We start from the raw sequence: 27,108 nt of genomic DNA, 5'->3' as shown, positions 1-27,108 counted from the left end.
CTATTGGGGGAGTACCTACATAAGTGGAGGCCATAAATCAGGAGAGCATGTGAATTTTTTAGAGTACGTGCAGAGCAGTGAGTAGGCACACAGAGGAGGGGCTGGGGCCATTTAGTGTAACAAGGTGGCCTCACTTATGCTCACTTACAGTTGGAAATTAATATCAAAGGGAAGGGAAATGTAAGAGTTGACATTGTTTTATATACTCATTCAACAAATACTTATTAAATACCTATTGGATGCTGGGGATACATTGATCTAATCCTTGCCTTCATGAGCCTTAAAGTCTACTGGGGGTGATAGATAATAAATAAATATAAAATAAATAAAATTGTTAATTACAAATGAGAATAAGTACTGTGATTGAAATAAAGCAGCTTAATAAGAGAAGAGCATAGTCAGGGGGAGCCACTTCAGATGGGGTTGTTCAAGAAGGCCTCTCTGAGCACGTGATATAGGAGCTGAAGGATAAGAATGCACTAGCCATGCCGAAGACATGGTGGAAAGGCATTCTAGGGAGAGGGAATGTGAAGGGCGAATGCTTAAAGGCAAGAAGGGACTTAACGGTATTTGAAGCATAGAAAAGAAGGCCATTGTGGCTGAGGCAAAGTAAGGGAGAGGGCGAATGGTATAAGATGAGGTTAGAGAAGTAGGCAAGAGCTGGATCCTGCAGGGCTGCATAGTTTATGGTAAAGAGTTTGGCTTTTCTTCCAGGAATAATGATAAGACGTTGATAGAGGAGTGACATCACCTGATTTACGTATACGAAGCTTTAGAGGCAGGATGGTTGAAGTAATTTAGGTGAACAATGATGGTTGTAACGGGGGTGGCTGCGTACATGGAGAGAAGTGAATGAATCCCTGTTTATTTTGGAAAGTGCTGACTGGACCTGATGGTGGGAGGTATGGGAAAGGGAGGAATCAAAGTACATACCTAAGACATTGGCTTCAGCGACTGGGTGCCATCTGCTAACCTGGGGAAGAAACTCAAGGACTGACTGAATTTTTGGCTGATGAATCAAAAGCTCAGATTTGGACATACTAAATGTAGGCGCTTGTTAGACCACCAAGTGGTATTGCCAAGAAGGCATTTAAATATAAGTAGCTCAGGAAAAACGTCAAAGGCAGTGATACAAACTTGGGAGTCGTTAGTATATTGGTTGTATTTAAAAGCCATGAAAGTGTGATGAGATCATTGCATCATTTGGGAAAAGACTTGTCTGCATCAACCCTTGAGTCACTCCAACTTCGTTCACTTATTCAACACATATTTATTGAGCTTCTACTGTACTAGGCACTTTTCTGTGGTATTGTACTTATAGTAGTGAGTAAAGGAGACCAATTATTTGCCTTCATAGAACTTCTATTTAGTAGAGGATACAGAAAATAAACCAATAATGAATAGCTAAGTGACTTTATTGTGTAGAGGAGAAGCAGCAGCCAAGAAGACTATGTGGAGTTGGTGGACAGATAGGCAATTTGTTTTCCCTACCAGTGATGCTGGTAATACAGGAAAATAGTGGCAGCTAATACAAGAAAATAGTTCAGGAACAAGGAATCACCTGGCTCAGATGTAGCTAAGAACCCAAGGAAGATGGAGACCAAGCTGTGACTGTTTTCAGCACTTTCTGTGCAGTAGTGATAAACAGGTTTGGGGGCATTGAAGATGAAGAAGTAGAAATAGTGAGTGAAGATGGTTGTTTTGAAGGTGTTTGCTATAAAGGAAGGCAAAAAAGTGGGACCACAGCTAGTGGGAGAAATGGGATTAAGGAAGTGTTTTAAAAACAAAAAGAGATATAATTACAGAGCATGCTTGCAATTGATGGGAATGATCTAGTGGAGACAGAGTGGGAGGGGATAATTGAAGGAGTGAAGTCCTTGAGAAGGCGAGAAGAGATAAAATCCAGGGTGCTTATGGAAGGAATGGCTGTTTGATAGGATCAGGGTCTTATCTTTTATTGTAACTGGAGGGAGGGCAGAGAAGATGGATGGTTGCAGCTAGGTTTGTAAATTTGATGGTGAGAAAAGGAGCAGTTTCTGCTCTGATGCTTCTGTTTTTCCAGTGAAGTATGAAGCGAGAGTGGAAGGAAAGGGGTTTGAGAAGAGAGAAGACATAAAATATCATCTCGGAGAGTGGCAAGTCAGGTTACTAAAGAAGTATAGCAGGGTTGCTGTGCATTAGAGAGAGTTCATTCAAGATTTATGATAACAAATATAATATGAAACAGTCAACTAATTCTATAATTTTTTTCCAGCCACTTTCAGTTGCTCCATTCCCAGCACAGAGAAGAGATATAGCTGGATTCATCCACTGTTGTACTTTTGTGAGATGAATGCAATGATTGAAGACTGGAGGAAGGAAATGAAGGGTATTAGTGAAGGAATGAAGGGCCGTGAAATGTAAGCTGATTAAGGAGGGAATTAAAAACAGGAAGAATGCACAGGGGATTGGGAAAGGTTAGAAAAGGGATATTATTCATTCATTGGTTTACTCATTAGCTAGAACAATGGAGCTCCTACTGTGTGCCATACACTGTTCTAGGCCCTGTGGATATGTTCGTGAGCAGGACGGATCGAGTCCTTTCACAGAGTAGGGTGAGATGGACAATAAAGAATTCAAACTAATAGGCATTAAAGTCAGATATTGGCTGAGGGCTATGAAGAAGTGTGAAAGGGGTCAGGAGATAGCATCAAGTGGGAGGGGAGAGCAGAGGCGATTGAGATAGGTGTCCCAGGAAGGGAATGCTCTCTAGTAAAACTGAACAATGATGACCAACCCGGATGGAGTGATGGGACAAACCTGTGAATGACAATGGGTGGAGTGTGCTAGGCTCAGGGAACAGCCAGTGCTTTTCTATTTTTTAATGTCATTAGCAGCTGAATAGTAAAGCCAGCGAAGTCATGATAAACAAGGTATTTTTTCCTTCCCTATTGTATTTTTAAGTGGTGTTTTCATGCATACCAAAGTCACACAGCTGGTTTAAGCAATCGGTTGTTGCACAAGTCTTTAGAGTGAACAATTGGTTCAGTCAGAAGTCTCATTTAGGTAGACCAAAAGTGTAAAATAAATATAAATGTACCCTATATAATAGATTCATGTCTAATTTGTTTATCATTTCATTCTCCAGTGACCAGCATTGGAATGCCACCCGTAATGGGATTCAGTTAATATTTGAGTGGATTTTTATGCCCATATATAGTTTAATACCTACAAACATAAAACGTTCCCCCTTCAAACCTTTTCAAAGAAATTCTTCTAAGGGAAGTGTTCGAACATAAACCCAAGGTCTCTTCTCTTTGCCTTGGGAGTGTGGGGACTTGCTTTAAATGGCTTTTTAAAAAATTTAGATATAATGCACATACCATAAAATCCACCTGTTTAAAGTATACAATTTATTGGTTTTTAGTATGTTCACAAAGTTGTGTGACCATCACCATTACCTAATTCCAGAACATTTTTATCACCCCAAAAAAGAAACCCCATACAGACTGGAGCCATTAAGAGTCACTCCCCATTCCCCCCTCTTCTCATCCCCGTCAAGCACTAATCTACTTCCTGTCACTATTTGCCTATTCTGGACATTTCATATAACTGGAATCACACAATATGTGTCCTTTTGGGTTTGGCTTCTTTCACTTTGGCATAATGTTTTCAAGGTTAATCTATGTGTTTAGCAGGTATTAGGACTTCATTCCTTTTTATACCTGTATTATGTCCTGCTGTGTGGATATACCATATGTATTCATATATCAGTTGATTCTAACTTTATAATATATGTTTTGAAAGAATACATTAATGTATTACCAGTTACTTATTTAAGCTGCTAGTTGCATTACTTAATTTTTCTCCAGAAATCTGAGTAACATTGGCCCTGAAGGAAATGTTCCCTGTGTGCTGTGGCTCTGCAGCCCCTGGGCTCACTGCCCACTGCATGGGTGCATGCCAGTATTTCAGCGGCATTCTGGTGGGGCATTGGGAATGCAACTCTGAACAGGTGGTGGCTTATCTTTTTGTCAGTAAATATTGCTTCTTCCTGGAAGAATCATAAAATCATAAAATCTTGCAATTTAAGAAGTAGACAGGATTCTTGGAGCTTATCTAATCCAATCCCTTTGTTTTATAGATCTTTGAACTGAGGGAGAGGTCCAAGAGGTCAGAATGCCTGCCCAAGTTCCTACAGCTGGTTAGTTAGAGAACTTGGATGAGAAGCCAGATCTCTTGCCTCCTAGTTCAGTGCTCTGACTACTAAACTTCACTTTGTCTCTGTTTTATGAATTTAAAGTCATAAAAAATAAACATAATTCATGTAGGTGGCATTTTCAGATAAAAATTTACAGGAAATGCTTTCAGAGTCTTGAAAAGCTATTACTTTATACTATAATTTATAGGGAAAGATGGAGAAAATAGGAGCAATAAAGAAATATTCTCACTGTGAGTCTGTGCATAAGGAAGGAAGAATTATAGGCATTTGTAAACAGACCATTATAAACAAAGGTTCAACTATTCCTATTCATTTCCCTTAAGGTCAGCCTTTTTTATTCTAATCACATTCTAACATTTACAAACCAGTAGTTTAAAAACAGGGTATAAGGATAAGGCATGATTATATTATCCAAGTGTAGTCAAATTGAGCAATGGATTATGCAGTTAATCACCTGGATCTTCTAAATGTCATGCTGGATATAGTTTATCCCTCTCACAGTGAGTCAGAAGCAGGAATGGGTTCATTCGCTATTTCCAGTAAGCAGCTTACCACCAGCAGGTGTTGTGACTGGTGGGAAAGGGGAGGACCGGAATGCACACTTATTTGGGATCTCAGAAGTGTACCCTTGAGTCCTTGCTTACGGCCATACATGAGGCCATAGGCAGCTGAGAGTGTTGGCAGCACTGCAGCTACCCCTCAGCTTAGAAGAGGCTCTGGATCCCTTCTGAGTCTGGGAATATTGTTCCCTAGCACAAAGCTAGGGAACAGCCCTCCCTGTGCCGTGTACAGCCCTGTGGTCCAGGCATAGGTCTCAGCTCTGCCACTCTCTGTATGATCTTGGGCACATCACCTCAAGATCCAAGTCTTTCATCTGTAAAATTAGGGGGTGGGGGGTGGGGGTAGACCAGTTGATCTTGAAAAACTCTTGGCTTTAAAATGCTATAGCTCTAGAACCCAGTGATTTCAGATGTCACGTATATTGAATGAGTAGTAGTATATAAAGGTGATAAGAGCTCAAACCTTAAAGTTAAACAGAACCATCTTTGAGTCCCGTGTGACATTGAGCAAGTTACTTAACTTCTGTAAGCTTTTGTTGTGTTACCCTTAAAAGGGGAATGATGATAAATAGTACCTAACTCATAGGACTGTTGGGAGCAAAAATGATATTACGAGTGCAGTCTTTAGCACAGTGCCTGATACATCCTAAGATTCAGTAAATATTTATTAGCAGTAAGCAGTATTGTTATTTTCTTTAGGGATATTTTATCCTGATAACATAGTGTTCCCTTTAGAAATAAAGGAATATAATTCCAGAAAATTTTAGTAATATTGTAAAGTATGTAGACTACAATTTTGTTTAAAAGATTATAATCAACCCTAAAGTAAACTGGAAAAGAAAACATTACTTAGATGATTGAGTGTTAGGCATGATTGGGGAAGAAATGGGATGCAAAGAAGCAAGTGAAAGAAACCTGGCTTATTTTTTCCTTGGCTTTATTGTTGTCTGTAATTTTCCTCTTAGGTATTTTTGTTCTATCTTAATTTAGAGATAGAATCATCCATGGAAAATTTAACCAAGTTAATGGCTATTCAGAAGTGAGGCCCTACAGTATTTTTTCAAAAATAACAACATTATTTTTGTTTTTGTTTGTCATGTAGAGATAAATAGTAAATGTATCCAACTCCATGTAAGCTGCCTCCTTGTCATTTCTGCTATTACTTTTGCAAGTACTATTTTGGTGTGAACCAAGGACGTAGAAGCTTAATAATTTTGGAAACAGACACTCAGATATTTTTCCTCAGGATATTGATATGAAACTATCACTATTCAATAGTAGTTTGCTGAACTATCTGAAGGAATTTAAGATAAAATATTTACAGAATCAGAACCCATTTGTAAAATACTGTGGGGAAAGTTGGCAACTCTAAGTTTGGTGGTCGATATCTTAGAGAATTAACTATTCAGTTCTCCAAAGAAGAGGTGAGCTGTCTGCGGATGTGTAAGGGACTTGATAGTGGAGATGAGATTTTTAATGGTCATCTCTGAATATGTATGCCCTGTATGTCCCACACCTATTCCATCACTATCTTGTCTTACTTCACTGTTGTATGTGACGAACAAAAAAAGGAACGTTTTGACTCCTCACTATAATCTTGCCAGCTTCTGATATGAATAACTCAATGCAGAAATGACTCATCTCTCTGCTTTTCACTGCATTGTAATTTCTGGCTAGGGTAATGTTCTTTAGTCTCTAATGTTTCTGTTATACTTCTTTTATAGGAGGCCAGTTGTAAGAACTCCTTGCCCATCCTTCTAACAAAAGACATAGAGAGAGATATGCAAAAACCGTCTCCAAAAACCAGGGTGAGTTATGTCTGCTCTTGCGGCTGCCACGCGAAAGCTTTAGCAGGGCTCTTGATGTCGTCATGTTTCAATGCTCTGTTGCTTGCTTTTCTCTCAGCCTCTTTTTCTTTTTTGCACCTGGTGGTATAAACAGCACTTTTTATTGAGTACATTTAATTCAAGGTTATATTCATCCAAAAATTCTCAGTATACTCCTATTATTTAACAGAGAGTGATATTTTTTAGTAGTGATTTTACTTCTGCTCAATCAGAATTGTTTCCAGCCTACAACATAGGAAATATTCAAGTGTCATAAACCTTTCCTGGGTTACTTCAAGGGGTAAAGTATCCAACTATCATTTTTCTTTTTCAAAATAGAAATCATTTTATTGATTTTCATAAATACAGAAGTAACACGTAATCAATGGAAAGTATTTAAGTAAATTTTAATAAGAAAAAATAAGAATTATCACATATATGACAGAATAAAGGATGTGATGTGTAAAATTTTGTTTTCTTTGTTAAGAAAAATCCAAAATGCACGTAATTGTTTTGGCCAGTGAAAAGAAAAATTCCTTGAACGCAAAATACCTCATGAGAATTTGATCATTTGTTTTGTCCAACCAGAAAAGTGATTGCATTAATTTTAAGACCCCTTTCCAATCTTGAATCTCTTTTGGGTAGAACTTCTCCTATTTACTAGGCATATATAATATTCCTCACTGGCCACTGTGACATTTATAGAGCTACTTTTGTTTTCTAGTTCTAAGACAAAATGTTCTCCAAACTTTGAGTCCACTGTAGGCAAAATATAAAAGAATTCTAGGGATCGGCCTGGTGGCGCAAGCAGTTAAATGCGCGTGCTCCGCTTCGGCGGCCCAGGGTTTGCAGGTTCGGATCCCGGGCGCGCACCAACGCACTGCTTGTTAACCCATGCTCTGGCGGTGTCCCATATAAAAAGTAGAGGAAGATGGGCACGGATGTTAGCCCAGGGCCAATCTTCCTCAAGAAAAAAGGGGAGGATTGGCATAGGATGTTAGCTCAGGGCTAGTCCTCCTCACAAAAAAAAAAAAAAAAAAAAAAAAAATTTCTAGTCTCTGATTTTAATCGCAAGTTATTATAAAAATAATTGTGGCTTTATTTTTAAAGGCGTATCAAGTGAAGTATTGAGTCAGTAGTGTCTTATTTATGGTTCGAGTCTATGGTTTATTTTAAAAAGAAATAAAGGGGCCGGCCCCGTGGCTTGGCGGTTAAGTGTGCGCGCTCCACTGCTGGCGGCCTGGGTTCGGATCCCGGGCGTGCACTGGCGCACTGCTTGTCCAGCCATGCTGAGGCCGCGCCCCACATACAGCAACTAGAAGGATGTACAGCTATGACATACAACTATCTACTGGGGCTTTGGGGGGAAAAATAAATAAATAAAATTAAAAAAAAAAATAAAAAAAAAAAATAAAAAGAAATAAAAACATCTTTTTTTATAAAACTTATTCCACCTTGATTTTTTCTGGAAAATTATTTTAATTATCTATCATGCTCTCCTCTCCAGATTCAAACTATTTTTTCTATCTTTCTCAATGAAACATTTGTGTGTGCAAACTTACATATAGTTAATTCAAATGTATAGTAATTTTGTTTACTGTGCAGTTAATAAATATTCAATGTCAAAAAATATACTAATCAGGCTAATGCATTGAAAAAATGTAGGATTTGAGGAAAATTTTTAGGTAACATTTGTTTATCAACGTCATTTATATTGGTATAACTACTTTCAGGTGAAGACACCCTAGATGAATCACTTCCTAAATAAAAGATAATCTTGAAACCTATCATAAAAACTGTTTGAAGGGATTCTACTACTCTTATGAAATTAATCCCATTTAGAATATTTCAGGCATATATGGAACAATAATTAATGTGCACTTATTATCCTCTATCAGTCTTGCTATATGGTTCATGACCAAACTAATTCAATAGAGAAATTACTTCATTGGTTAAGCCTTGGTTTGTAACTTTACCTTCTTTGTGGCCTTACGTGAGCAAGTTCCAAGTTCACATGAGCAAACTAGGCTCTGCTTAGTTAAGGGGTGATTAAAAATCTTGGTAATTTCAAATCCCAGAAATGTGGCAGAGCATGTGAGCTACAAGAGATTATAGGGCACTCTTTTACCAAGATTTTGTCTTGAGATCTTTGGTCTTCCAGTTTATCTTTGAAAGCTAAAGCTGAGAACACCTTCAAAATATGGTTAGTGTGTCCTTTCTAGAGTGACTTAGTGAGCTATGAGAATGATGTGTATCCTTGATGTTAATGTTACTCCATTTGGCCTCCATAGCTGTCTTTCTCAGACATCTCTAGTTACAGCTGTATTTGCCTTGGACAGCTAAGTATTTCTGACCTCTATATGGCTAGAGATGTAAAATGGTAATCCAGAAATGGCATATGTCCATTGGCTCTGGAGATGTCTGTCTACTCTAAGCCATCTGTCCCCATCTGTGTTCCCTCTGCCAGTTGTTGTCTCTGCTCTTAGGCAATGGGAAGGATTATGTTTCTCTTCCTTAGGTAGGAAAGCAGTTCTTGATTTGAGTCCAAGCTGAAAAGAAATGATACCTCTATTACATAGTGCCATGATGCTTCCTGGATGAGCAATGATCATCAGCCCTGCTAGCTCAAGGACATAGTCATATAACCATTTCATGCCCAATACTGTATAGACTACATATGCAAACAAATAATTGGAATAGATGATACAGAAGAGAACATTAAGTAGATTTTTACAGAGGTGTAGAACATCGAAAGACACACCTCCTGGTATCCTAGTACAGTCATGACTAGAGGAGAGGAGACAAAGTCTTTTTCTACCAAACACAGGCGCTATGACTCTGAATAAGCCTTACAACCTATATTCATTGGCTGTAGTGTAAACCCTGAAGAAGATCCAGTGAACTAAGGGAAGAAAACTATCTTTCTTCTGTCTTCCTTTGGGATATGCTCTAGACTTCCCACTGCAGTTGCTGTGTTCTTGACCTCAGCAAAAAATTCAAGGTCAGGTCATTATATGAGGATGAATATCAAATTCGTTCAGTGCTGGGATGAATATATGAAATAAATGATAATCTATTTTCTTTCTGACTTATCAGTGGATAAAAATATACTAATAAAAATTAAAGTTAAAATTCTCCTAATGCTTTTGTAAACAGTTTCCTTTAGTAAACAGAGTCATATTAACTATAAAATGTGTGATAAAAATAGTGCAGTTATCAAGTAAACAGTTATGTAGTAGAAGCACCTGTTAAATTATTTTTCTTTTCAAAGGTTAATGGGTTCAGGGACCATGAATCATGTATGAAGGAGATTTTCTTCAATAAAATAATGAGATTAGTTGTCACAGTTGTATTTTCTTGAATGTTTTTAAAAATGCCTATGCCTATTGTCAATGTAAACTAGAAACTTAAAATAATGTAGGGTTTTGAGAAAATTTAGTGGCAATATAACTTCATTTTAATATGTAAATTAATAGAGTAACTTAAACATTAAATTCTACCAAGTTTCCAAGTTATTTTAAAATCGTTGTTAATCAGACATGTGCCTATTTTATGTTGCTTCAATTAAAGTGTACATTCTAATTAGTATTTTACTTTTTCCGATTAACATTATTTCCACTATATGTTTCCATGCATCAACCTAGTTTGCATGCTTACTTTTAATAAAAGTAATAACAGTAGTAGTAGAAGTAATAGTGATGATGGTGATAGCTAACATTGATCAAATGCCAGACACTATACTAACTACTTAATGTACATTATCTTATCTAATAATCATCATATTTCATGTGTTGTCATATATTTAGACAGTTTGAATATTTGGGACTGTTTCTAATTTATCATTAATATAAAAAGGACTACTATGTAAGTGTTAATCAAGAATGACTTTTGAATGTTGAAGAGTATTATTTTCTTAGATTTTATTACCTATAGTAGAATTAGTGGATATGAATAGTTTTGTGACTAATGTACTCTAATGTACCATCTCTCCTCCTTCAAGGTAACACTTTTGAAATTAATATTTATCATTTCCATGCACATTATCATAGGCTAACTACATACCTATATATCTATACACAATATTTATTATAGCTTTGCAGGTTTTAAAACTTTGTATAAAAAAATATACGGTACATCACCTTCTGAAACTTTTTTTCTGTTTAATATGCTCTATTAATATTCACTTTCAGTAAGAATATACCACGGTTTATTTAGCCATTATTCTAGGTTTTTCCAACATTTAGGTTGTCTCTAATATTTAGATCATTTCCAATATTTGCTATTACAAACCATTTTTTTTGTGTCTGTGAGGAGGACCAGCCCTGAGCTAACATCCAATGCCAATCCTCCTCTTTTTTGCTGAGGAAGACTGGCCCTGGGCTAACATCCGTGCCCATCTTCCTCTACTTTATATGGAACTCAGCCACAGCATGGCTTAACAAGCAGTGCGTCAGTGCACGCCGGGGATCTGAACCAGCGAACCCCAGGCCGCCGCAGCAGAGCGCGCCCATTAACTGCTTGTGCCACTGGGCCAGCCCCTACAAACCATTTTTAAGTGAATCATTTTCACGTGACACCTTTTATGCACCTCTGGAAGTAGGGTTATAAGTAGGTACATCTTTGTCCAGGAATTAAAAATGCTCTCTTCGGATGTTGTGCCAATTTACATGCTCAACAGCTGTGTATGATTATTTCCATTTTTCACGTCCTTACCAATCCTTGGTAATATTAGAGTTTTTGCTGTTGTTGTTTCTCCCAACGTGAATGTGAGGCGACTCTTGCTATTGTCTTAATTTGCATTTCTCTAATTTCTAGTTGTCACAGAGACATTTATTATTCACTGAGTATCCGTGTGTTCCTCCAATGTTTACCAGCCCCGTTGCAGTTATGTGGGGCCAGTCAGCTACTTCTGGCCTATAGGCAATGAGCAGAAGTGACAGATGTCACTTCAAGGGCAGAGAATTCAAAAATTTGTGCATGACTCATCAGCCCTTTCTTACAGAACAGCAACTAGACAGTGGAGCATGGTCCTGTAGTGACTTTTGTAGAGCAGAGCTCCCTGTCAACTTGCATTGGATCTGTCTCATAACTGAGAAGTAAACCTCTGTTTTGTTTAAGCCACTGAGATTTTTGGGTTAATTTGTTCCTTCACTATAATGTGGTCTATCCTGATTAATACGTCTGGACAGCTTTTCATATGTTTATGTTTTCATATGTTTATTAAACTTTGGCCGTATCTGTGATCATTAATCTGTATACTGCTTCCCCTGTTGTTGCCAATGTTACTGTTGGGTTATTGGTCTTTTTCTTAATGATTTGTAAGAGTTTGTTTGTTAGCTGGCAATTATATATGTTCCAAATACTTTCTCCCAATGTAAAAAATTTATAAAAGCTTTTTATTTTGATGTAGTCAAATTTATCAGTCTTTAGTTTTTGTGCTTTTCTGCATCTTGTTTATGAAATTCTCACCTACCTTGATGTCATTTAAAAAGCCTTTTTTTTTTCTGTTCAAATGAAAACTTTTTTTTTACATTGGTTTATAAATTTCAGGTGTATAAAAAGCCTGTTTTTGTTTTACAAAAGTTTTAAATTTTGCGTTACATATATGTAGATCTTAATCCATTTGAAATTGAATTCTGTGTAAAGCATCAAGTAGGAATCTAATTTTATGTATGAAAATCAATTAACATATTTAGCTCATCTTTTCACCATTTTGAAATATCATTTCTATTACATATCAATTTTGTGTGTGTGTGTGTGAGGAAGATCAGCCCTGAGCTAACATCCATGCCAGTCCTCCTCTTTTTGCTGAGGAAGATCGACCCTGAGCTAACATCTATTGCCAATCCTCCTCCTTTCCCCACCGCCCCTTTTCTCCCCAAAGCCCCAGTCGATAGTTGTATGTCATAGTTTACATCCTTCTAGTTGCTATTTGTGGGACGCCGCCTCAGCATGGCTGGACAAGTGGTGCGTTGATGTGAACCCGGGATCTGAACCCAGGCCACCAGTAGCGGAGCATGCGCACTTAACTGCTAAGCCACGGGGCCGACCCTCAATTTTTTTCTGTTTCTGGACTGTATTATTTGTTGCTTTATCTATTCGTTTGTCTTGTGTCATTACCACAGTGTCTTAATTAGTGATGTCTGGTAGGACACGTTCCTTCAACTTTGTTTTCCTTCTTGAAAATTATCTTGGCCATTCTTGATTCTTTAGTTTTACAGTGGAATATTGTCAAGTTTCATGAGAAATTTTAGTTAGAATTTAAAGTGAGTTGATAGATGAATCTCATGAGAATTGGTATCTTATCCATGACCATCATATAACTCTCCATTTGCTCAGGTCCTCTTGAATCTTTTGATTAAAAAATTATAATTTTCTTCTTAAATGTCCTGGGTAGCTCACATTTTGTAGGTATTAGAGATGGAATACTTTTTATGTCTTCAAACTTTGTTCCTGATATTTAGTGTCAAAACTGATTTTTATTGTTGACTTTTATGTCTAGAAACCTTGCCAAATTCTCACTAGGTCTAATATTTTGTTGATCAGTTCTCTTTGACTTCCCTAGTAGACAGTCCTATCATCTGGAAATATTGAGCATTGTTTATCCCTTTTCAAGCCTTTTATCATTTAATTTCTTTTTTCTTGTACTGTGTTCTAGAACTTCCAGTATAAGGTTAAATAGAGGTGGTGATAACATGCTTCTTTGACTTGCTTCCTAATTTTAAGGGAAAGTTTCTACATCTGACTTTTAGTATTAGCATGACTTCTTCCTTTCTTCTTTTTCTGCCTTCCTTTTCTTCCTTTCTCTTTCTCTCTCTTTCCTTTTTTTCACAATGCCAGGCACATAGCAGACCCTCGTAAAGACTTGAAAATGAAAAATAAATTATTTAATTGCTTCTTTTGTTTCATATGGAAGTAGTTAGTGTCTCTGTTTTCATATATATTTTTTCACACATGTACTTATTATTAGATTTATGATATTTGCTGTAGGTGTTTGGTAGATAAGCTTTATAAGCTTAAGGAGGTTGCCCTTAAATTGATAGTTTGCTAAGAGTTTTTATCTTGAGTCGAGTGTTAAATTTTAGCAAATGTTTTCTTCTGCATATGTTAAGATAATTGCATGGTTTTGCTTCTTTATTCTTTTATTGTGGGAAGTTATACTGATAGATTTTCTAACCTTAAACCAACACTGCATCACTGGAATAAACCAGTGGTGAACTTGGCCTTGATACATATTTTTAAATACCTTGTAAGATTTGGATAGCTGATATTTTGTTTGGTGCTTTTGCATCTATGTTTATAAATATGTTTTTTGTTTTATCTACTTTTGGTATAAAGGTTATGCTAGCCTAATAAAATGAGTTGAAGAGAGTCTGTCTTTTCTAATCTCTGAAACAGTTTAAGATGAGGATTATCAGTCCCTTCAGTATTTGGCAGAACATACCTATAAAACTGTCTGGGTCCGGTGAGGTTTATTGGTTTGTTTTTAACTTCGTTTTGTTTGTTTTTAAATTTGTTTTGGCAAGTAGATTTTTAACTGCTGATTCAATTTCTTTAATGCTTATAGTTCTATTTATGTTTTATATTTCTTCTGAATCAGCTTTAAGTTATATTTTCTAGGAAATTGCCTATTTTAACTAATTAAATTTATCAACATAAAATATTTCCATGTTTCCCCTTATTTTAAAAATCTTTATTTTATCTGTAGTTAGAACCTTTTTTTTTATTTCTAATATTATCTTTTAGGACCTTCTCTTTTTTGCTGTTGATTAGGATTGCCAGAGATTTGTCTCTTCTGTTAGTCCCTTCAAAGAACCAGCTTTAATTTTGTTGATTCTCTATTATATCTTTGTTTCTCATTTCATTGATCTCTGATTGTTATTATTTCCTTTCTTCTCTGTATCTGCTATTCATATGGTAGACCTTCTTTATTTCCTAATGTCTGTCAGCTTTTCCTTCATAGACATATATTTTAAATATGGTTTTTCTGTGATGTGATACTGAAGCTTGATGATCAGTTCTTTTGAGTGTATTTGCTCTGTTTACTAAAAGCCTCTTTTGGGCCGGCCCGGTGGTGTAGTGGTTGGGTTCGGAACACTCTGCTTCGGCCGCCCAGGTTCGCGGGTTTGGATCCTGGCTCAGACCTACACCGCTCATCAAGCCATGCTGTGGCGGCAGCCCATATACAAAGTAGAGGAAGATTGGCACAGATGTTAGCTCAGGGCCAATCTTCCTCACCAAGAAAACAAATAAATAAATAAAATAAAAACCTCTTTTGATGTGAGTGTCCTTTACTACATTAGAGAACTCTCTTGTAGGATCATGCTGTTTTCATCCTTGATTTTTTTCTTTCTTTTTTTGTTTTTGGTAATAATTTCACAGTGCTAAACACATAGTGCACCCTCAATAAATATTGAAAATGAATGAATGAATCAATCAATTTTTTCTCTTATTCCGAATGAGTGCAGTGAGTGTGTGTGTGTGTCTTTGGTTATGGAGAATTTCCTCTTGTAAGAATCTAGTCAAATTTAGTATGTATTTCCTTTGGAAAGAGTTCAATAACCATTAAAGACATAATTATATCTGGAATTTAAGATTTGGGGGTTTATGTGTATCTTTTCCTGATTTGTCTCTTTTGAGCTTTTCTTGCTAAAATTTCCCATCTGCTTTTTCTGCCCCCATGTGTTTGTGTATATGAAAGTATGTTTATTTCACTAGATAGAAAAAGCTCCATATTTTGCCATCTCCCCATAGGTGCTGGATGATTAAAATCTGTTTCTTTTTTGCCTTTTCCATTATCTTGGGAAATCACTTTGCAAATCACTCTTCAATGCTTAGTGACATAAGATTTTAAAAAATAAATAACTTTGTTCATTTATCATTAGAGTTATATCTATGACTAAATCTTTTATTTATTTTAAGAATATTCTTTATTTGGTATCTTAAGTCACTACTAATCTATTTGAAGAATTCCTGGAATCTTTTAGAATTAATGGCTAATGGGTGTATTTGCCTGTGTTCTGTGATATTTTATAACATACAGATATATTGTCAAATAGACAATAATACAGGGTAAGGTAGTAATTTTAAATAATAATATGAAAGTGATGGTGTATCTGGGTGTCCCTGCCTAATCTCTTAATCTTGATCATTTGGCTCATTTAATCCCCATCTTTATACTTCGCCTCTTTGCTGATGCTGTCAGCAGTGGTAACCCTAACCCAGGGACTAGCAGGACCTCTGTGAGAGTATCTAGGTTAACACTGCTGTGGACTCTGGGGCACAGCCAGCCTGGACTCCCTGGTCTCGAGTACCCAGTCTGCTAAGACTGAGTCTGGATACCTGATCCCTGACCACTCCTGGCCTGAATCATCTCCTCTTAGGTTTCTGCCCTGCTTTGATAAACACCCCGAAGCTTAGGCTCAGTTTGGACATTTCATCACATCTATCCTATGCCAGGTGCTAGGGATGCAAAGGTGGAAAGCCGCTGTCTCTTACCTCAAGGAACTCGGTCGAGCAGGAGACCAGACATATATACAGCAACTAAATTAAAACATCACATGTGCTAGACTGACTTTCTGATCTCAGATCTACCTTTTGGTTTGCGGTTCTTTTTTGCCAACAACCAAATCTTAGCCTGGTTGCCATAACTGTTGACTAACCCTCAAGATCTCCCTGACCTTTTTATTCCAATTTCCCCTGTTCTACACTTATGACCAAGGTTATTAACACTAACTTCTGTAACAAACATCCCCGTCATATCATTGGCTTCCATCAAAAAGTTTATTTCTCACTCCTCTCACAGTGTGATGTGAGTGGGCTGAGATTCCTAGGCAGCAAGCCTCTAAGCTGTGATTCAGATCACAGGCTGCTTCCTTCTTTCAACTGTATCATCTAAAAACGTGGCTTCTGGGGCCTGCCCGGTGGCATAGTGGTTAAGTTTGCGCACTCTGCTTCGGCGGCCTGGGGTTTGCAGGTTCAGATCCTGGGCGCGAACCTACACACTGCTTATCAAGCCATGCTGTGGCAGGCGTCCAACATAAAATGGAGGAAGATGGACACAGATGTTAGCTCAGGGCTAATCTTCCTCACCAAAAAATAAATAAATAAAATCAAAATAAAAACGTGGCTTCTAATATCAGCAGTGAAAAAGAAGAGAAAAAGCATATGCAAAGTTTACGGACACTTAACCACCTCAGCACGGAAGCAACATTTGTCCCTTCTGTTCACATTCCAGACCTCAGTAATATTCGTGGGAGTCTGGGAAATGTAGTTTTCCAGTGTGCCCAGGAAGAGGAAAATGAAATAGGCGTTGGTGAATACATAACCTTGTTGTTGCCACAGCCCGCCCTTCTGTTTGCCAAATGTATTTTCCCATTTATTAGAAAATAGTAGAAAACATAATCCTTCCACAAGGGTGAAAATCCAAAGAACCAACCAGTCATTACTACCAGCTCAAGCTCCAGAATTTCTGGGGGATACATCAATACTCCATCGGGTCTAGAGATGGTTCCTCTTGGTTTGAGAATCCATGAAATAAACTTGTCTGTCCCTCCCTCCACACACACCCACCCCATGTACAAATGGGACACTAAACAATCCAATTCACACTCCAGTACACACAAATGTGCCCAGGAAGTAGTGGAGGCGCTTTGATTAGCCCTAGATTCTGCTTTCTGTGAGCAACGCGGTTGTCCATTTTCTTTCTGGCTCTGTGTTCCCTTTTTAGAATCCCCTTCTTGTTATCGTTCTTCTTGAAGTGGGTATAGCGAGTGTGTCTTCCTTAAACTACAGCTTGCCTCTCGCTCGTGAAAGTTTGGTGACGGGTTGTTTTAACTCTTGAACAGCAAATAATTTTTTTTCTTAGTCCAAGCGGATGTTTTTTTCTGGTAGGGGTAGTGGTTTGTTCGTTTGTTTGTTGTGGTTTGAGGGAGATTGACATTAAATTCCCTCAAAAACATAAAAACCGAATTTTCTTCTGATCTACTTGCTTTCAGTGAATTCTGTGAGTCAGTTAACAGTACTCAGAGTAGGTCATCTTATCTTCTGCCTTCCAGATCTCAAGGGGATTCCTCATTGGAAGAAATTAACCAGAACCCTACTGGCAAGGGATTCTGGGAAATGCAGTTTCCAGGCTTTATGACCCTGCAGTAGTACAAGGGTGTCTTATAAAAGCATATGAAATTATATTTCAAATAAGTAGAATAGACCATATGTGCTATTAAATTGGTCAGAGCTGGCTTTGTAGAAGAAATAGAATTTAAGTCAAAATCTTAAAAAAGAATTGGAAAACTGGACAGAGGAAAGATTTCAGTTAGAATAACATAAGCAAAGGCTAGAAGGAGAAAATGGGCATCGTATATTTTAATCAGCATTTGTAGACCAGACTAACATGGGTAGAAGGTTTATGAAGGGAAGCAGAAGATAAGTTCTGAAAGACAGGCTGCAGCCAAATTGTAGAAGAGGTTAATTGTTAAATCTTGCAGAAAGAATGCCTTGCTTTATGAGAAAATTTATTATGCAAAATAAACACCAAACTAACAGAAAGCAAAGAATAAAAGAAAATTTATTTTTCTGTAACAGAGGGAGTATTTTAGAACAAGGACAAAAAGGCATATATATGTACAAAAAGATGATTATTAGAGAGTTTTGATTTTTTTGCTGGGTCAAATGACCAGAAAAGGGTGACTTCATGAAAAGATCTCTGGCTCTACAGTCTTACAGAAGCAACTCTTGTCACTTGACAGTAGTGTGCCCTTGGACACATTATTGAATATTTTGCTGTCTCAGTGTTCTAATTTATAAAAGAAGGATAATAATATAGGTGTCACTTATTGAACATTTACTGTGTGCTAGACACTGTGAAAAATATTTCTAATATTACTTCACTAATACTCATAACACTATGGGGTAAAAATGACCTTTATCAGTCTACTTAGCCCTGGTTATACTTCAGTAATAAGCAATCCCAGAATCTTAGTGGCTTAAAACAACGTTTATTTCTTGCTCATGTTGCCTGTCCAATTTAGATTGACAAGGGGGCTCTGCTTATGCTAGTCACTCGGGGACCAGTACTGACAGCAGCCCATCTCAAATGTGGCCAGTTACTGCATCAGAGGAACAATAAGGGGTTCTGTAGGATCTTGCATTGACAGTTAAATGCTGTGGCTCAGAAGTAATCTCATTACTTCTGCTCCTGACTCATTGGCCGGAACTAATCACATTGCTCCACCCAGCCAGTGTGGGGACAGGAAATGCAACCCTATGATGTGCCTGGTAGGAACTTTACCAATATTTGGTAAACAGCAGTAGGATTCTACTGCATTTTCCTTCTTTCTTTATGGATGAGAAAATGGAAGCTTAGAGAGACGACTTAACTTTCCCAAGGTTGTATAGGTAAGTGCCAGAGACATCGGATCCTAAAGCTCAAAGTCTGCCCTCCTAGTCCTCCCATTTCCGCAGTCCTCCCTGCCGTGTTGTGTGATACTGCCTCCTTTGAAGAGTAGCTGTGAGAATTAAAGATGATACATTTAAGTACTTGGTATACTGTCTGGAACATGGAATAAGCATGTAGGGCCTAGTGCAAGTTATCTTTTTTTCTTATTTTACTTCTTTTTTTTTTTTTTGTGAGGGAGATCAGCCCTGAGCTAACATCCGTGCTAATCCTCCTCTTTTTGCTGAGGAAGACTGGCTCTGAGCTAACATCTATTGCCAATCCTCCTCCTTTTTTCTCCCCAAAGCCCCAGTAGATAGTTGTATGTCATAGCTGCACATCCTTCTAGTTGCTGTATGTGGGACGCCGCCTCAGCATGGCCGGAGAAGCGGTGCGTCGGTGCGCGCCCGGGATCCAAACCCGGGTCACCAGTAGCGGAATGCGTGCACTTAACCGCTAAGCCACGGGCCGGCCCTCTTATTTTACTTCTTAACCCATAACTCACAGTCCGTCTTAAGTGCAAAAGGTCTGAACTTTTTTTATAGTGACTGTACATTTTTCTCCATGATGACAGCAGCTATTCTCAGTTACCAACATTAGACATGTTTTGTATGTAAAGGCGTCTGACTGCACACAACTTCTTCTCATCAGCCATTCTGAAAACCATTTTATATGAGCTTTTGGAATACAAGACTCTATCGGGCCAGCCTACCAGACTGTCAGTGTAATAAGCTAACTAGGCCTTAGTAGAGTATCCTAGGAATCTAGCACCTTGCCTGCAATGTGGCTGTTGCTGTGGAGAATTACATGTTAAGTTTCATATCATCAGGCCATGTAAGCTTGGACTTTCTGCTCATTGTGATAACAAGTGTTTATTCATTGCCCCACAGTATCAGATGCAAATGTAAAATCCACTTGTTTGTTGGGGACTCTTGTATCCAGAATTTGTAGGCGTTAAATAGTTCTAAAAATGCTAGAGAAGATTCTTAGAGCAATAACTAAATACTGCCTTAATTCTTATAATCCTAAATCATTAGCTTTACCTAATAATTATATTGAAAACCAATATTGAGAATGTTCAAGTTTACTTTGCATCTCAAATGTTAATGGAATGAATTTTAAATAAGAAAACAAAATTCTAGGTATGGAATATAACTTTAAATTGATTTATTGAAGCAATTATACTTTCTATTTTAAGAGAAATATAGTAAGTAGAAAATAAAGTAAGTTAATATATATGTCTACAAATGAAAAAAAAATTACTGGTATAGTGTCCCCATTGACTTTATCTAATGCCTATTTCCAAATTAAATAGATTACTACTTTTATAGTCTTTTTATGGAAATATAATCTCTCTTAAAAGTACCAAATTGGCTTTAACTAAAATATATCACTCTCCAGGAGGGAGTGAGCCAGAAAATTTTCAGAAAGAAAAGATTCGTTCATTTAACTACCTAAACTGGAATGAGCACCACGATTGGTCCTGCTGTGAGGGGCCTTGTTAAGGGCTGTGTACAGTATAAGGGTTGAGGGTATAAGATAAGATTAAAGGGGGAAGTGGAGGTAAACTTTGAATAGGAGATTGATACTCATAAATTTAAACCTCATTAAACAGACAGTGGGGAGCCACTGAAGTTTTTTTTGTTAATTTTCTTGATTATAAAAGCCAAATAACACTGGAAAAAGAAAGACAACAGAGGAAAGAAGCAAAAAGCCAGCTCCCCTTTCTCTACCTCTATTAATATAATCACTCATAGCATTTTGATGTGTAATATTTTTGCCTCTTTTCCTACATATTTGTGGGTGTATTTGAGAAAGATATATTTTATAAGCAATTTTCTTCTATTTTCCCTTAATATATTGTTATAATATTATTCAATGTTATAAATACTGTTTTGTTAAACATTTTTCAGCATGAGGTTTATTTTTTAGTTAGAATTATTTCCACAGGATAGATTGCTAAAAGTGGATTCACTAGTTCAAAAGTATAAATATTTTTATGGCCCTTAAAACCTATTGCTAAGTTAAGTTTTTACTAAAGAGTTATAAAAATATGCACAGCCACTGGAAAATATGAGAGTGCCAATTGCACACATCCTCACCAGCATTGGGTGTTAAAATTTAATCCTTGTCTATGAGCAAAGAGGACTAAAAGTAAGACTGTTCCAAATTGCATACTTTATTTATTGCTAATGAAATTCTGTGTATTTCTGTATCCAGGCTTGCTGTTATTTACATTTCCTCTTTTCTGAAGTATCTTTCAGTTCAGTGTACTTTTCCATATAGCTCTCAATTGCAATTTTAGTGTTTTTCTTAAGTAGCTGTGTGAATTAATTATATATTAAAAATATTGGCAGTGAAAGTTGTGAGTAAAGAAGTGACATGACCAGAGGGTAAGTGTGTATTAAGATTAATCTGCCTAGGGGCCGGCCCGGTGGCGCAAGTAGTTAAGTGCGTGCGCTCCGCTGAGGCGGCCCAGGGTTGGCAGGTTCGGATCCTGGGCGAACAACGATGCACTGCTTGGCAAGCCATGCTATGGCGGCGTCCCATATAAAGTGGAGGAAGATGGGCACGGATGTTAGCCCAGGGCCAGTCTTCCTTGACAAAAAAAGAGGAGGACTGGCAGATGTTAGCACAGGGCTGATCTCCTCACACACACACACACACACACACAAAGGTTAATCTGCCTATGGTCTATTGAATAGACTTTAGAACAGAATAACCGTATTACGTTATTTATTATGATGCCGGTCTGACATTGGGCAGAGTTGGTTGTTATACTTCCATTTCATTCATACTACAGAATAATACTGGACTTTTCAAACTATTTTCCTCTTAAGTTTAAATTTTAATCATTACTGTTCATTTTCACAACAGAAATGTTAAGTGTCCTTAAGGAAGAAGGAAGCACAGAGAAATAATTTGCTTTAGATCATAGGCTCAGGATAGAAACATAAATTTAGATTGCCAAAGTCTCAGTTTAGAGTTAATCTTGGGTTTTGAAAATTGGCATAATTAGAATGTAAAAATATAAATTATGCACATTATTGCAATTGGTTGTATGTCATCTGGGCCCATAGTGATTTTGCTTACATATTCTGAGTTGTATTCACCTTCTGATGTTAATCCTCTTGGTCGTTTCATGCTGAGTCATATCTGTTTTGGTTATTTCTTCTCTTTGTCTTAGCAGGCATTTAGCCTGAATTAATTTATTTTTTCAAAATACTTAATTGTCTACCATATGACAGGCATTGAAGTAGAAGCTGAGCATTTAGATATTGCACTTGGTACATGGAGCTTTGAATCTAGTGAGGAACACAGACTAACACTCAAACATTTAGTTGCAAATTGTGTGAATTGCTAGGAAGGAAAATAGAGTGCACTGAAAGCATATAACAGGGGTGCTGATTTAATCTGACGCATCAGGGAAGGCCTCTTGAAGGAAGAGAGGTTTCTTTTGAGACCAAAGGTAAGTGACAATAGTTGAGGAATGGGGGAAGAGAATTTCAAATGTTGTAACAGCATTTGAGAAGGCCCTGGGGCTGGATAACTGAAGGAGGCCCCTGGAAGGAGGCTGAAGGCCAGTATGAGAAGCAGAGAGGACCTCCACATAGGCTGGAGAATGGCCTTGTAGGCTATTAAGAATTTGAGAAAAAGACAAATACCATATGATTTCACTCATGTGGAAGATAAACAAACACATAGGTAAGGGGAACAGATTATGGTTACCAGAGGAGAAGAGGGTGGGGGGAGGACGAAAGAAAGGTGTAAAGGGGCATATATGTACGGTGACAGATAAAAACTGGACTTGGGTGGTGAACACAATGCTATATACAATTGCTATACGCAATTTCTATATAGTCTATATAGAAACTGAAATACAGTGATGTACCCCTGAAATTTACACAATGTTGTAAGCCAATGTCACCTCAATAAAGTAATTTAAAAAAAGGAATTTGGGGATTTCGCCAAAACAAATGGGGAAAACATTGATAAACTTTAAATAAGGAAAACTGTAACCAAATTTATGTTTAGAAAATATAAATCTGGCTCCTATGTGGTGAATACAGTTGGGAGAGAGCAAACGTGGAAGTGGAAAAACCAGTTAGGAAGCAGTCGCAGTTAGTTGTCCAAGCAATAATTTATGGAAGCCTGGAATGAATAGAGATGAAGAGAAGTAGACCTATTTGAGATCTTTATTAATGATAAAATTAGAACTTGGTGATGGATTTGGTGTGAGAGATAAAGGAAAGGGAAGTGTCAAAGATGACTCTCAGTTTCCAGGGCTGGGGAAGGAGCTGGCTGGAGACCATATACCTAATGGTTTGAACCCTGGCCCTGCTGTGTGCTCTGTAAGCTTTCTTCTTTAGTTTCACTATCCTCTAAATGGAGATGTTAATTGAACATCATGGCTGGATATAGGCTTGGAGCTCAGAAGAGAGATCTTGACAAAGATACAAATTCAAGAATCATTAGCATATAGATGGAATTTGGTGCATAAATGAGGAGTCATAGTCTTCTTTGTATTATAATACGCAAACTAAAAAGAAGGCAAGTGATTACTACTATGCCTGTGTTGAAGTCCTAGAGAAATTTCATACGTACTAAGTAGCCAAGATAGAATTTAAGTCTGGTGAGAGGGTGTGTTGCAGGAGGAACAGCATGTACAAAGGGAGGGGGGTACAGAGAGAATGTGCCAGTTTATACAATTGCAAAAATCTTGGTCTTACAGGGTATAGTGTGTCTAGAGAAGTGGCAGGAAATGAACCTGTGGCAATAGTCTGGTGCAATTTATGTGATGCCATAAAGTTTGGATTATAGACTATAGGAAGTGGAAAGCCATTAAACGATTTCAATCAGGGAATAAGATCAGATCACCCCTCTCAACAGAGAGAATAGATTGAAAACGGAGGAGACTTGTTAGGAAGCTGTGGTCCAAATGAGAAATGGGAATGGCCCAAACTAAGTGATAGGTAGAGAGGGAAGGTAAATAGATAAAAACCTCAGGACTTGGTAAATGGGGAGGAAACAGAGGGATGACTTCCAGATCAGAGTGGGTGGATGTTTCTTCTCTTCATGAAGGTGAGAACTAAAGGAAAAGGAGTTTATTTGAGGGTTGGGAGGAGGATGAGTTTAGTTTGGGACATGTGGAGTTTGGGATATTTTGAGAAAATGTGGGGAGCTTCTCTCATAAAGTGCTAAGACTAACAAAAATATTTTGACTGAACGTTCATTATAGACTTTGACAGGGCAGATACAAGCACAGCATCTTGTTTATTGATTAGACCTTAGCGAAAATTAAAGGCTGCCTGTGGATCATTCTTTTTTCGAAATCAGAAAATGGAGACAAGACAACCAGTTTGGTGTTGATGTTTAAACATCCTTGGCAAAATCGATCTTACTTCGTATGTTTGGAAACTTTAGAAGTTGTTCTTGGTACAATAAAATGTAATTACATTCTTTGAAGGTCCAAAAAGTAGTTGCAGTTTTTAAGAAAATTTCCATTATGTGTTGCCCTTTGGGTCATTGTTTTTCTTTTCAATGAACTGTTGTTTGTTTTTCTTTTACGTACCCATTTTATTGATGAACACAGATTAGTAGACAGCTTATTTTGTTTTAACATTTTGCCACATCTGCTTTATCTCTCCTTTTTGAAAGTAATTTTCAGACATCATGTTTTTAGCATGTATCTCATAAAAACAAGGGCATCGTGTTAATCCCATTATCACACTGAAGGAATTTAATATTGATACAATAGGGCCGGCCCCATGGCTTAGCGGTTAAGTGCACGCGCTCCGTTGCTGGCAGCCCGGGTTCGGATCCCCGGCGCCCACCGCTTCTCCGGCCATGCTGGGGCCGCGTCCCACATACAGCAACTGGAAGGATGTGCAGCTATGACGTACAACTATCTACTGGGGCTTTGGGGGGAAAAAATAAATAAATAAAATCTTTAAAAAAAAAATATTGATACAATAAATATAATGTAATTTTTTTGGTCCACATTCAAATTTTTCCATTTGTCCCCAAAATGCTTTTAATGTCCAGTGTCTGATCAAGGATCAAACATTGAGTTTTATTGCCATGTAGCTTTAGACTCCTTTAATGTAGAACAGTCATCCTGCCTTTTTTTTTTTTCTTTCGTGATACTGACATTTTTTGAACTCTTGGACAGTTTTCATGGGACAGAATAGAGATGGGCAAACTGCAGCCCATCAGTCAAGACCCGCCACCTGTTTTTGAAAATAAAATTGTATTGGAATACAGCCAGACCCATTCACACCACAACACAAACTTGAGTAGTTGCAGCAGAGACCTTACTGCCTGCAAAGCCTAAAATGTTTGCTATCTGGGCCTGTACAGAAAAAATTTGCCAATCCTTGTTGTGGAATATTCCACAGTTTAGATTTATCTGATTGTTTCTTCATTAGTGGATTGAGATTAATTTTTTTGTTGTGTGCTTCCCATTGCATCCCATCAGGAAGCACGTAACATCTACTTCTTTCATTATTCGCTGGTGCTAAGTTTGATAACTTGGTTGCGGTGGTGTCTGCCAGATCTCTCCATTGTAAAGCTACCTTTCTCCTTGTGTAACTGATAAGTAATCTTTGACAGCAAGTGAATATCCTGTTCCGCAACACCTCTCACATAATAATGTTGTAAGCTTATACTGATGTTCCTTGTATGAATCAATTATTTTCCTGGGAATACAAAATAGTAATTTTCTAATTCTAGCATTTCTTCTACATTTATTAACTGGCATTTTTCTGTAAGAAGAGTGTCCCACCCATCCCACTCCAGTCTTCTACTATTATTACAGACTCATGGATTCCTTATAATTCAGTGAGTTATAAGCCTTTTGTTTATTTATTGTTTGCTTAAAATGTCCCACATTTGCCAGTGGGAGACCCTTCAAACCGGCTGCTGTATACTTTTTTTTTCTTTTTTTAACGAATACAATATTTTTTGTTGTTTTTGCAAGGGAAGATTCATCCTAAGCTAACATCTGTTGCCAGTCTTCCTCCCTTTTTCTTCCTCGCCCCAACCGCAAGCCCCAGTTCATAGTTGTGTGTAGTTGTAAGTTCTCCTTACAATTTTGTGAGGTTCTTCTTCTTTGTGAGCCACCACCTCAACGTGGCTACTGACAGACAAGTGGCCTGGTTCCTCCCCTGGGAGCCAAACCCAGGCCGCGGAAGCAGAGCATGCCGAACTTCAACCACTAGGCCATCAGGGCTATCTCGCTCCTGTGTACTTGAAATATGTACTCATTTATCTTGAGCTTACCTTGCACTTTTCCTGGCGTGAACCTGGGACCAGCCATTTCTCCAAGGAGTTCCTTTTGGCAGAGACTATGTTTTTAGAAAACAAAATCTGGTATATTAGACCGGCTTTCAATGTAAATAAAACTATACTGATTTCTTACTTATATATTTCTTCCAACATTTTATTATGAAAACTTTAAGATAGAAAGTAGGAAAAATTTTACAATGAACACACATATACTTACCACCCACATTGTATAATTGTTTTACTCTATGTACTTTATTACCTATGGATCTATCCATCCTTTATCCATCTTTCAACCCATGCTATTTTTGATGTATAGTCATGCATCACTTAACAAGGATGCATTCTGAGAAATTTGTCGTTTGGCAATTTCATCATTGTACAAACATCGTAGAGTGTACTTACACAAACCTGGATGGTACAGCCTACTACACACCTAGGCTATATGGTGCTAATCTTATCGGACCACCATCATATATGCTGTCCGACGTTTACCGAAACATTATGCAGCACGTGACTGTATCTCAATGTAAGTTGCATAATATATATATATGTGCGTGTTATATACACACACACACACACACACACACACTTCACCTCTAAATACTTGAGCATGCAGTTCATTAGAGTTCAGTACTTGTTTACTTTTTGATGTGAAATCAAATGTGAAATACATTGTGTAGTGAAATACACAATCTTAAATATGTCATTTGATGACTATTAAAAATGCATACACCTGTGTAATCTAAACTTTCATCAAAATGTAGGACATTGCCAACACCTCAGAAAGTTCCCTGATGCCCC

The 27,108-nt window shown here is 37.5% G+C and overlaps 1 protein-coding gene across 11 annotated transcripts in view; it reads left to right on the top strand.

Moving 5' to 3' along the window:
• The window catches only part of FAM13A (family with sequence similarity 13 member A), a 346,516-nt gene that overhangs the window by 159,103 nt on the left and 160,305 nt on the right, over nt 1–27,108 (top strand). For all 11 annotated transcript variants that reach the window (XR_015552950.1, XM_087434589.1, XM_087434588.1 and 8 more), the window contains exon 6: nt 6,486–6,569. Coding sequence is in view for 10 of the 11 variants with exons in the window: in XM_087434589.1 (XP_087290715.1) it covers nt 6,486–6,569 (84 nt within the window). In the remaining variant the exon portion in view is untranslated. The remainder of the gene's footprint in view (nt 1–6,485; nt 6,570–27,108) is intronic.

The sequence above is a fragment of the Ceratotherium simum genome, chromosome 8 (assembly GCF_057802395.1).
Source record: "Ceratotherium simum simum isolate JZ-2026a chromosome 8, ASM5780239v1, whole genome shotgun sequence".
NCBI classification, from domain to species: domain Eukaryota; kingdom Metazoa; phylum Chordata; class Mammalia; order Perissodactyla; family Rhinocerotidae; genus Ceratotherium; species Ceratotherium simum.
Note: the sequence above shows the minus strand (reverse complement) of the source record. Positions and strands in the feature narration are given on the sequence as shown.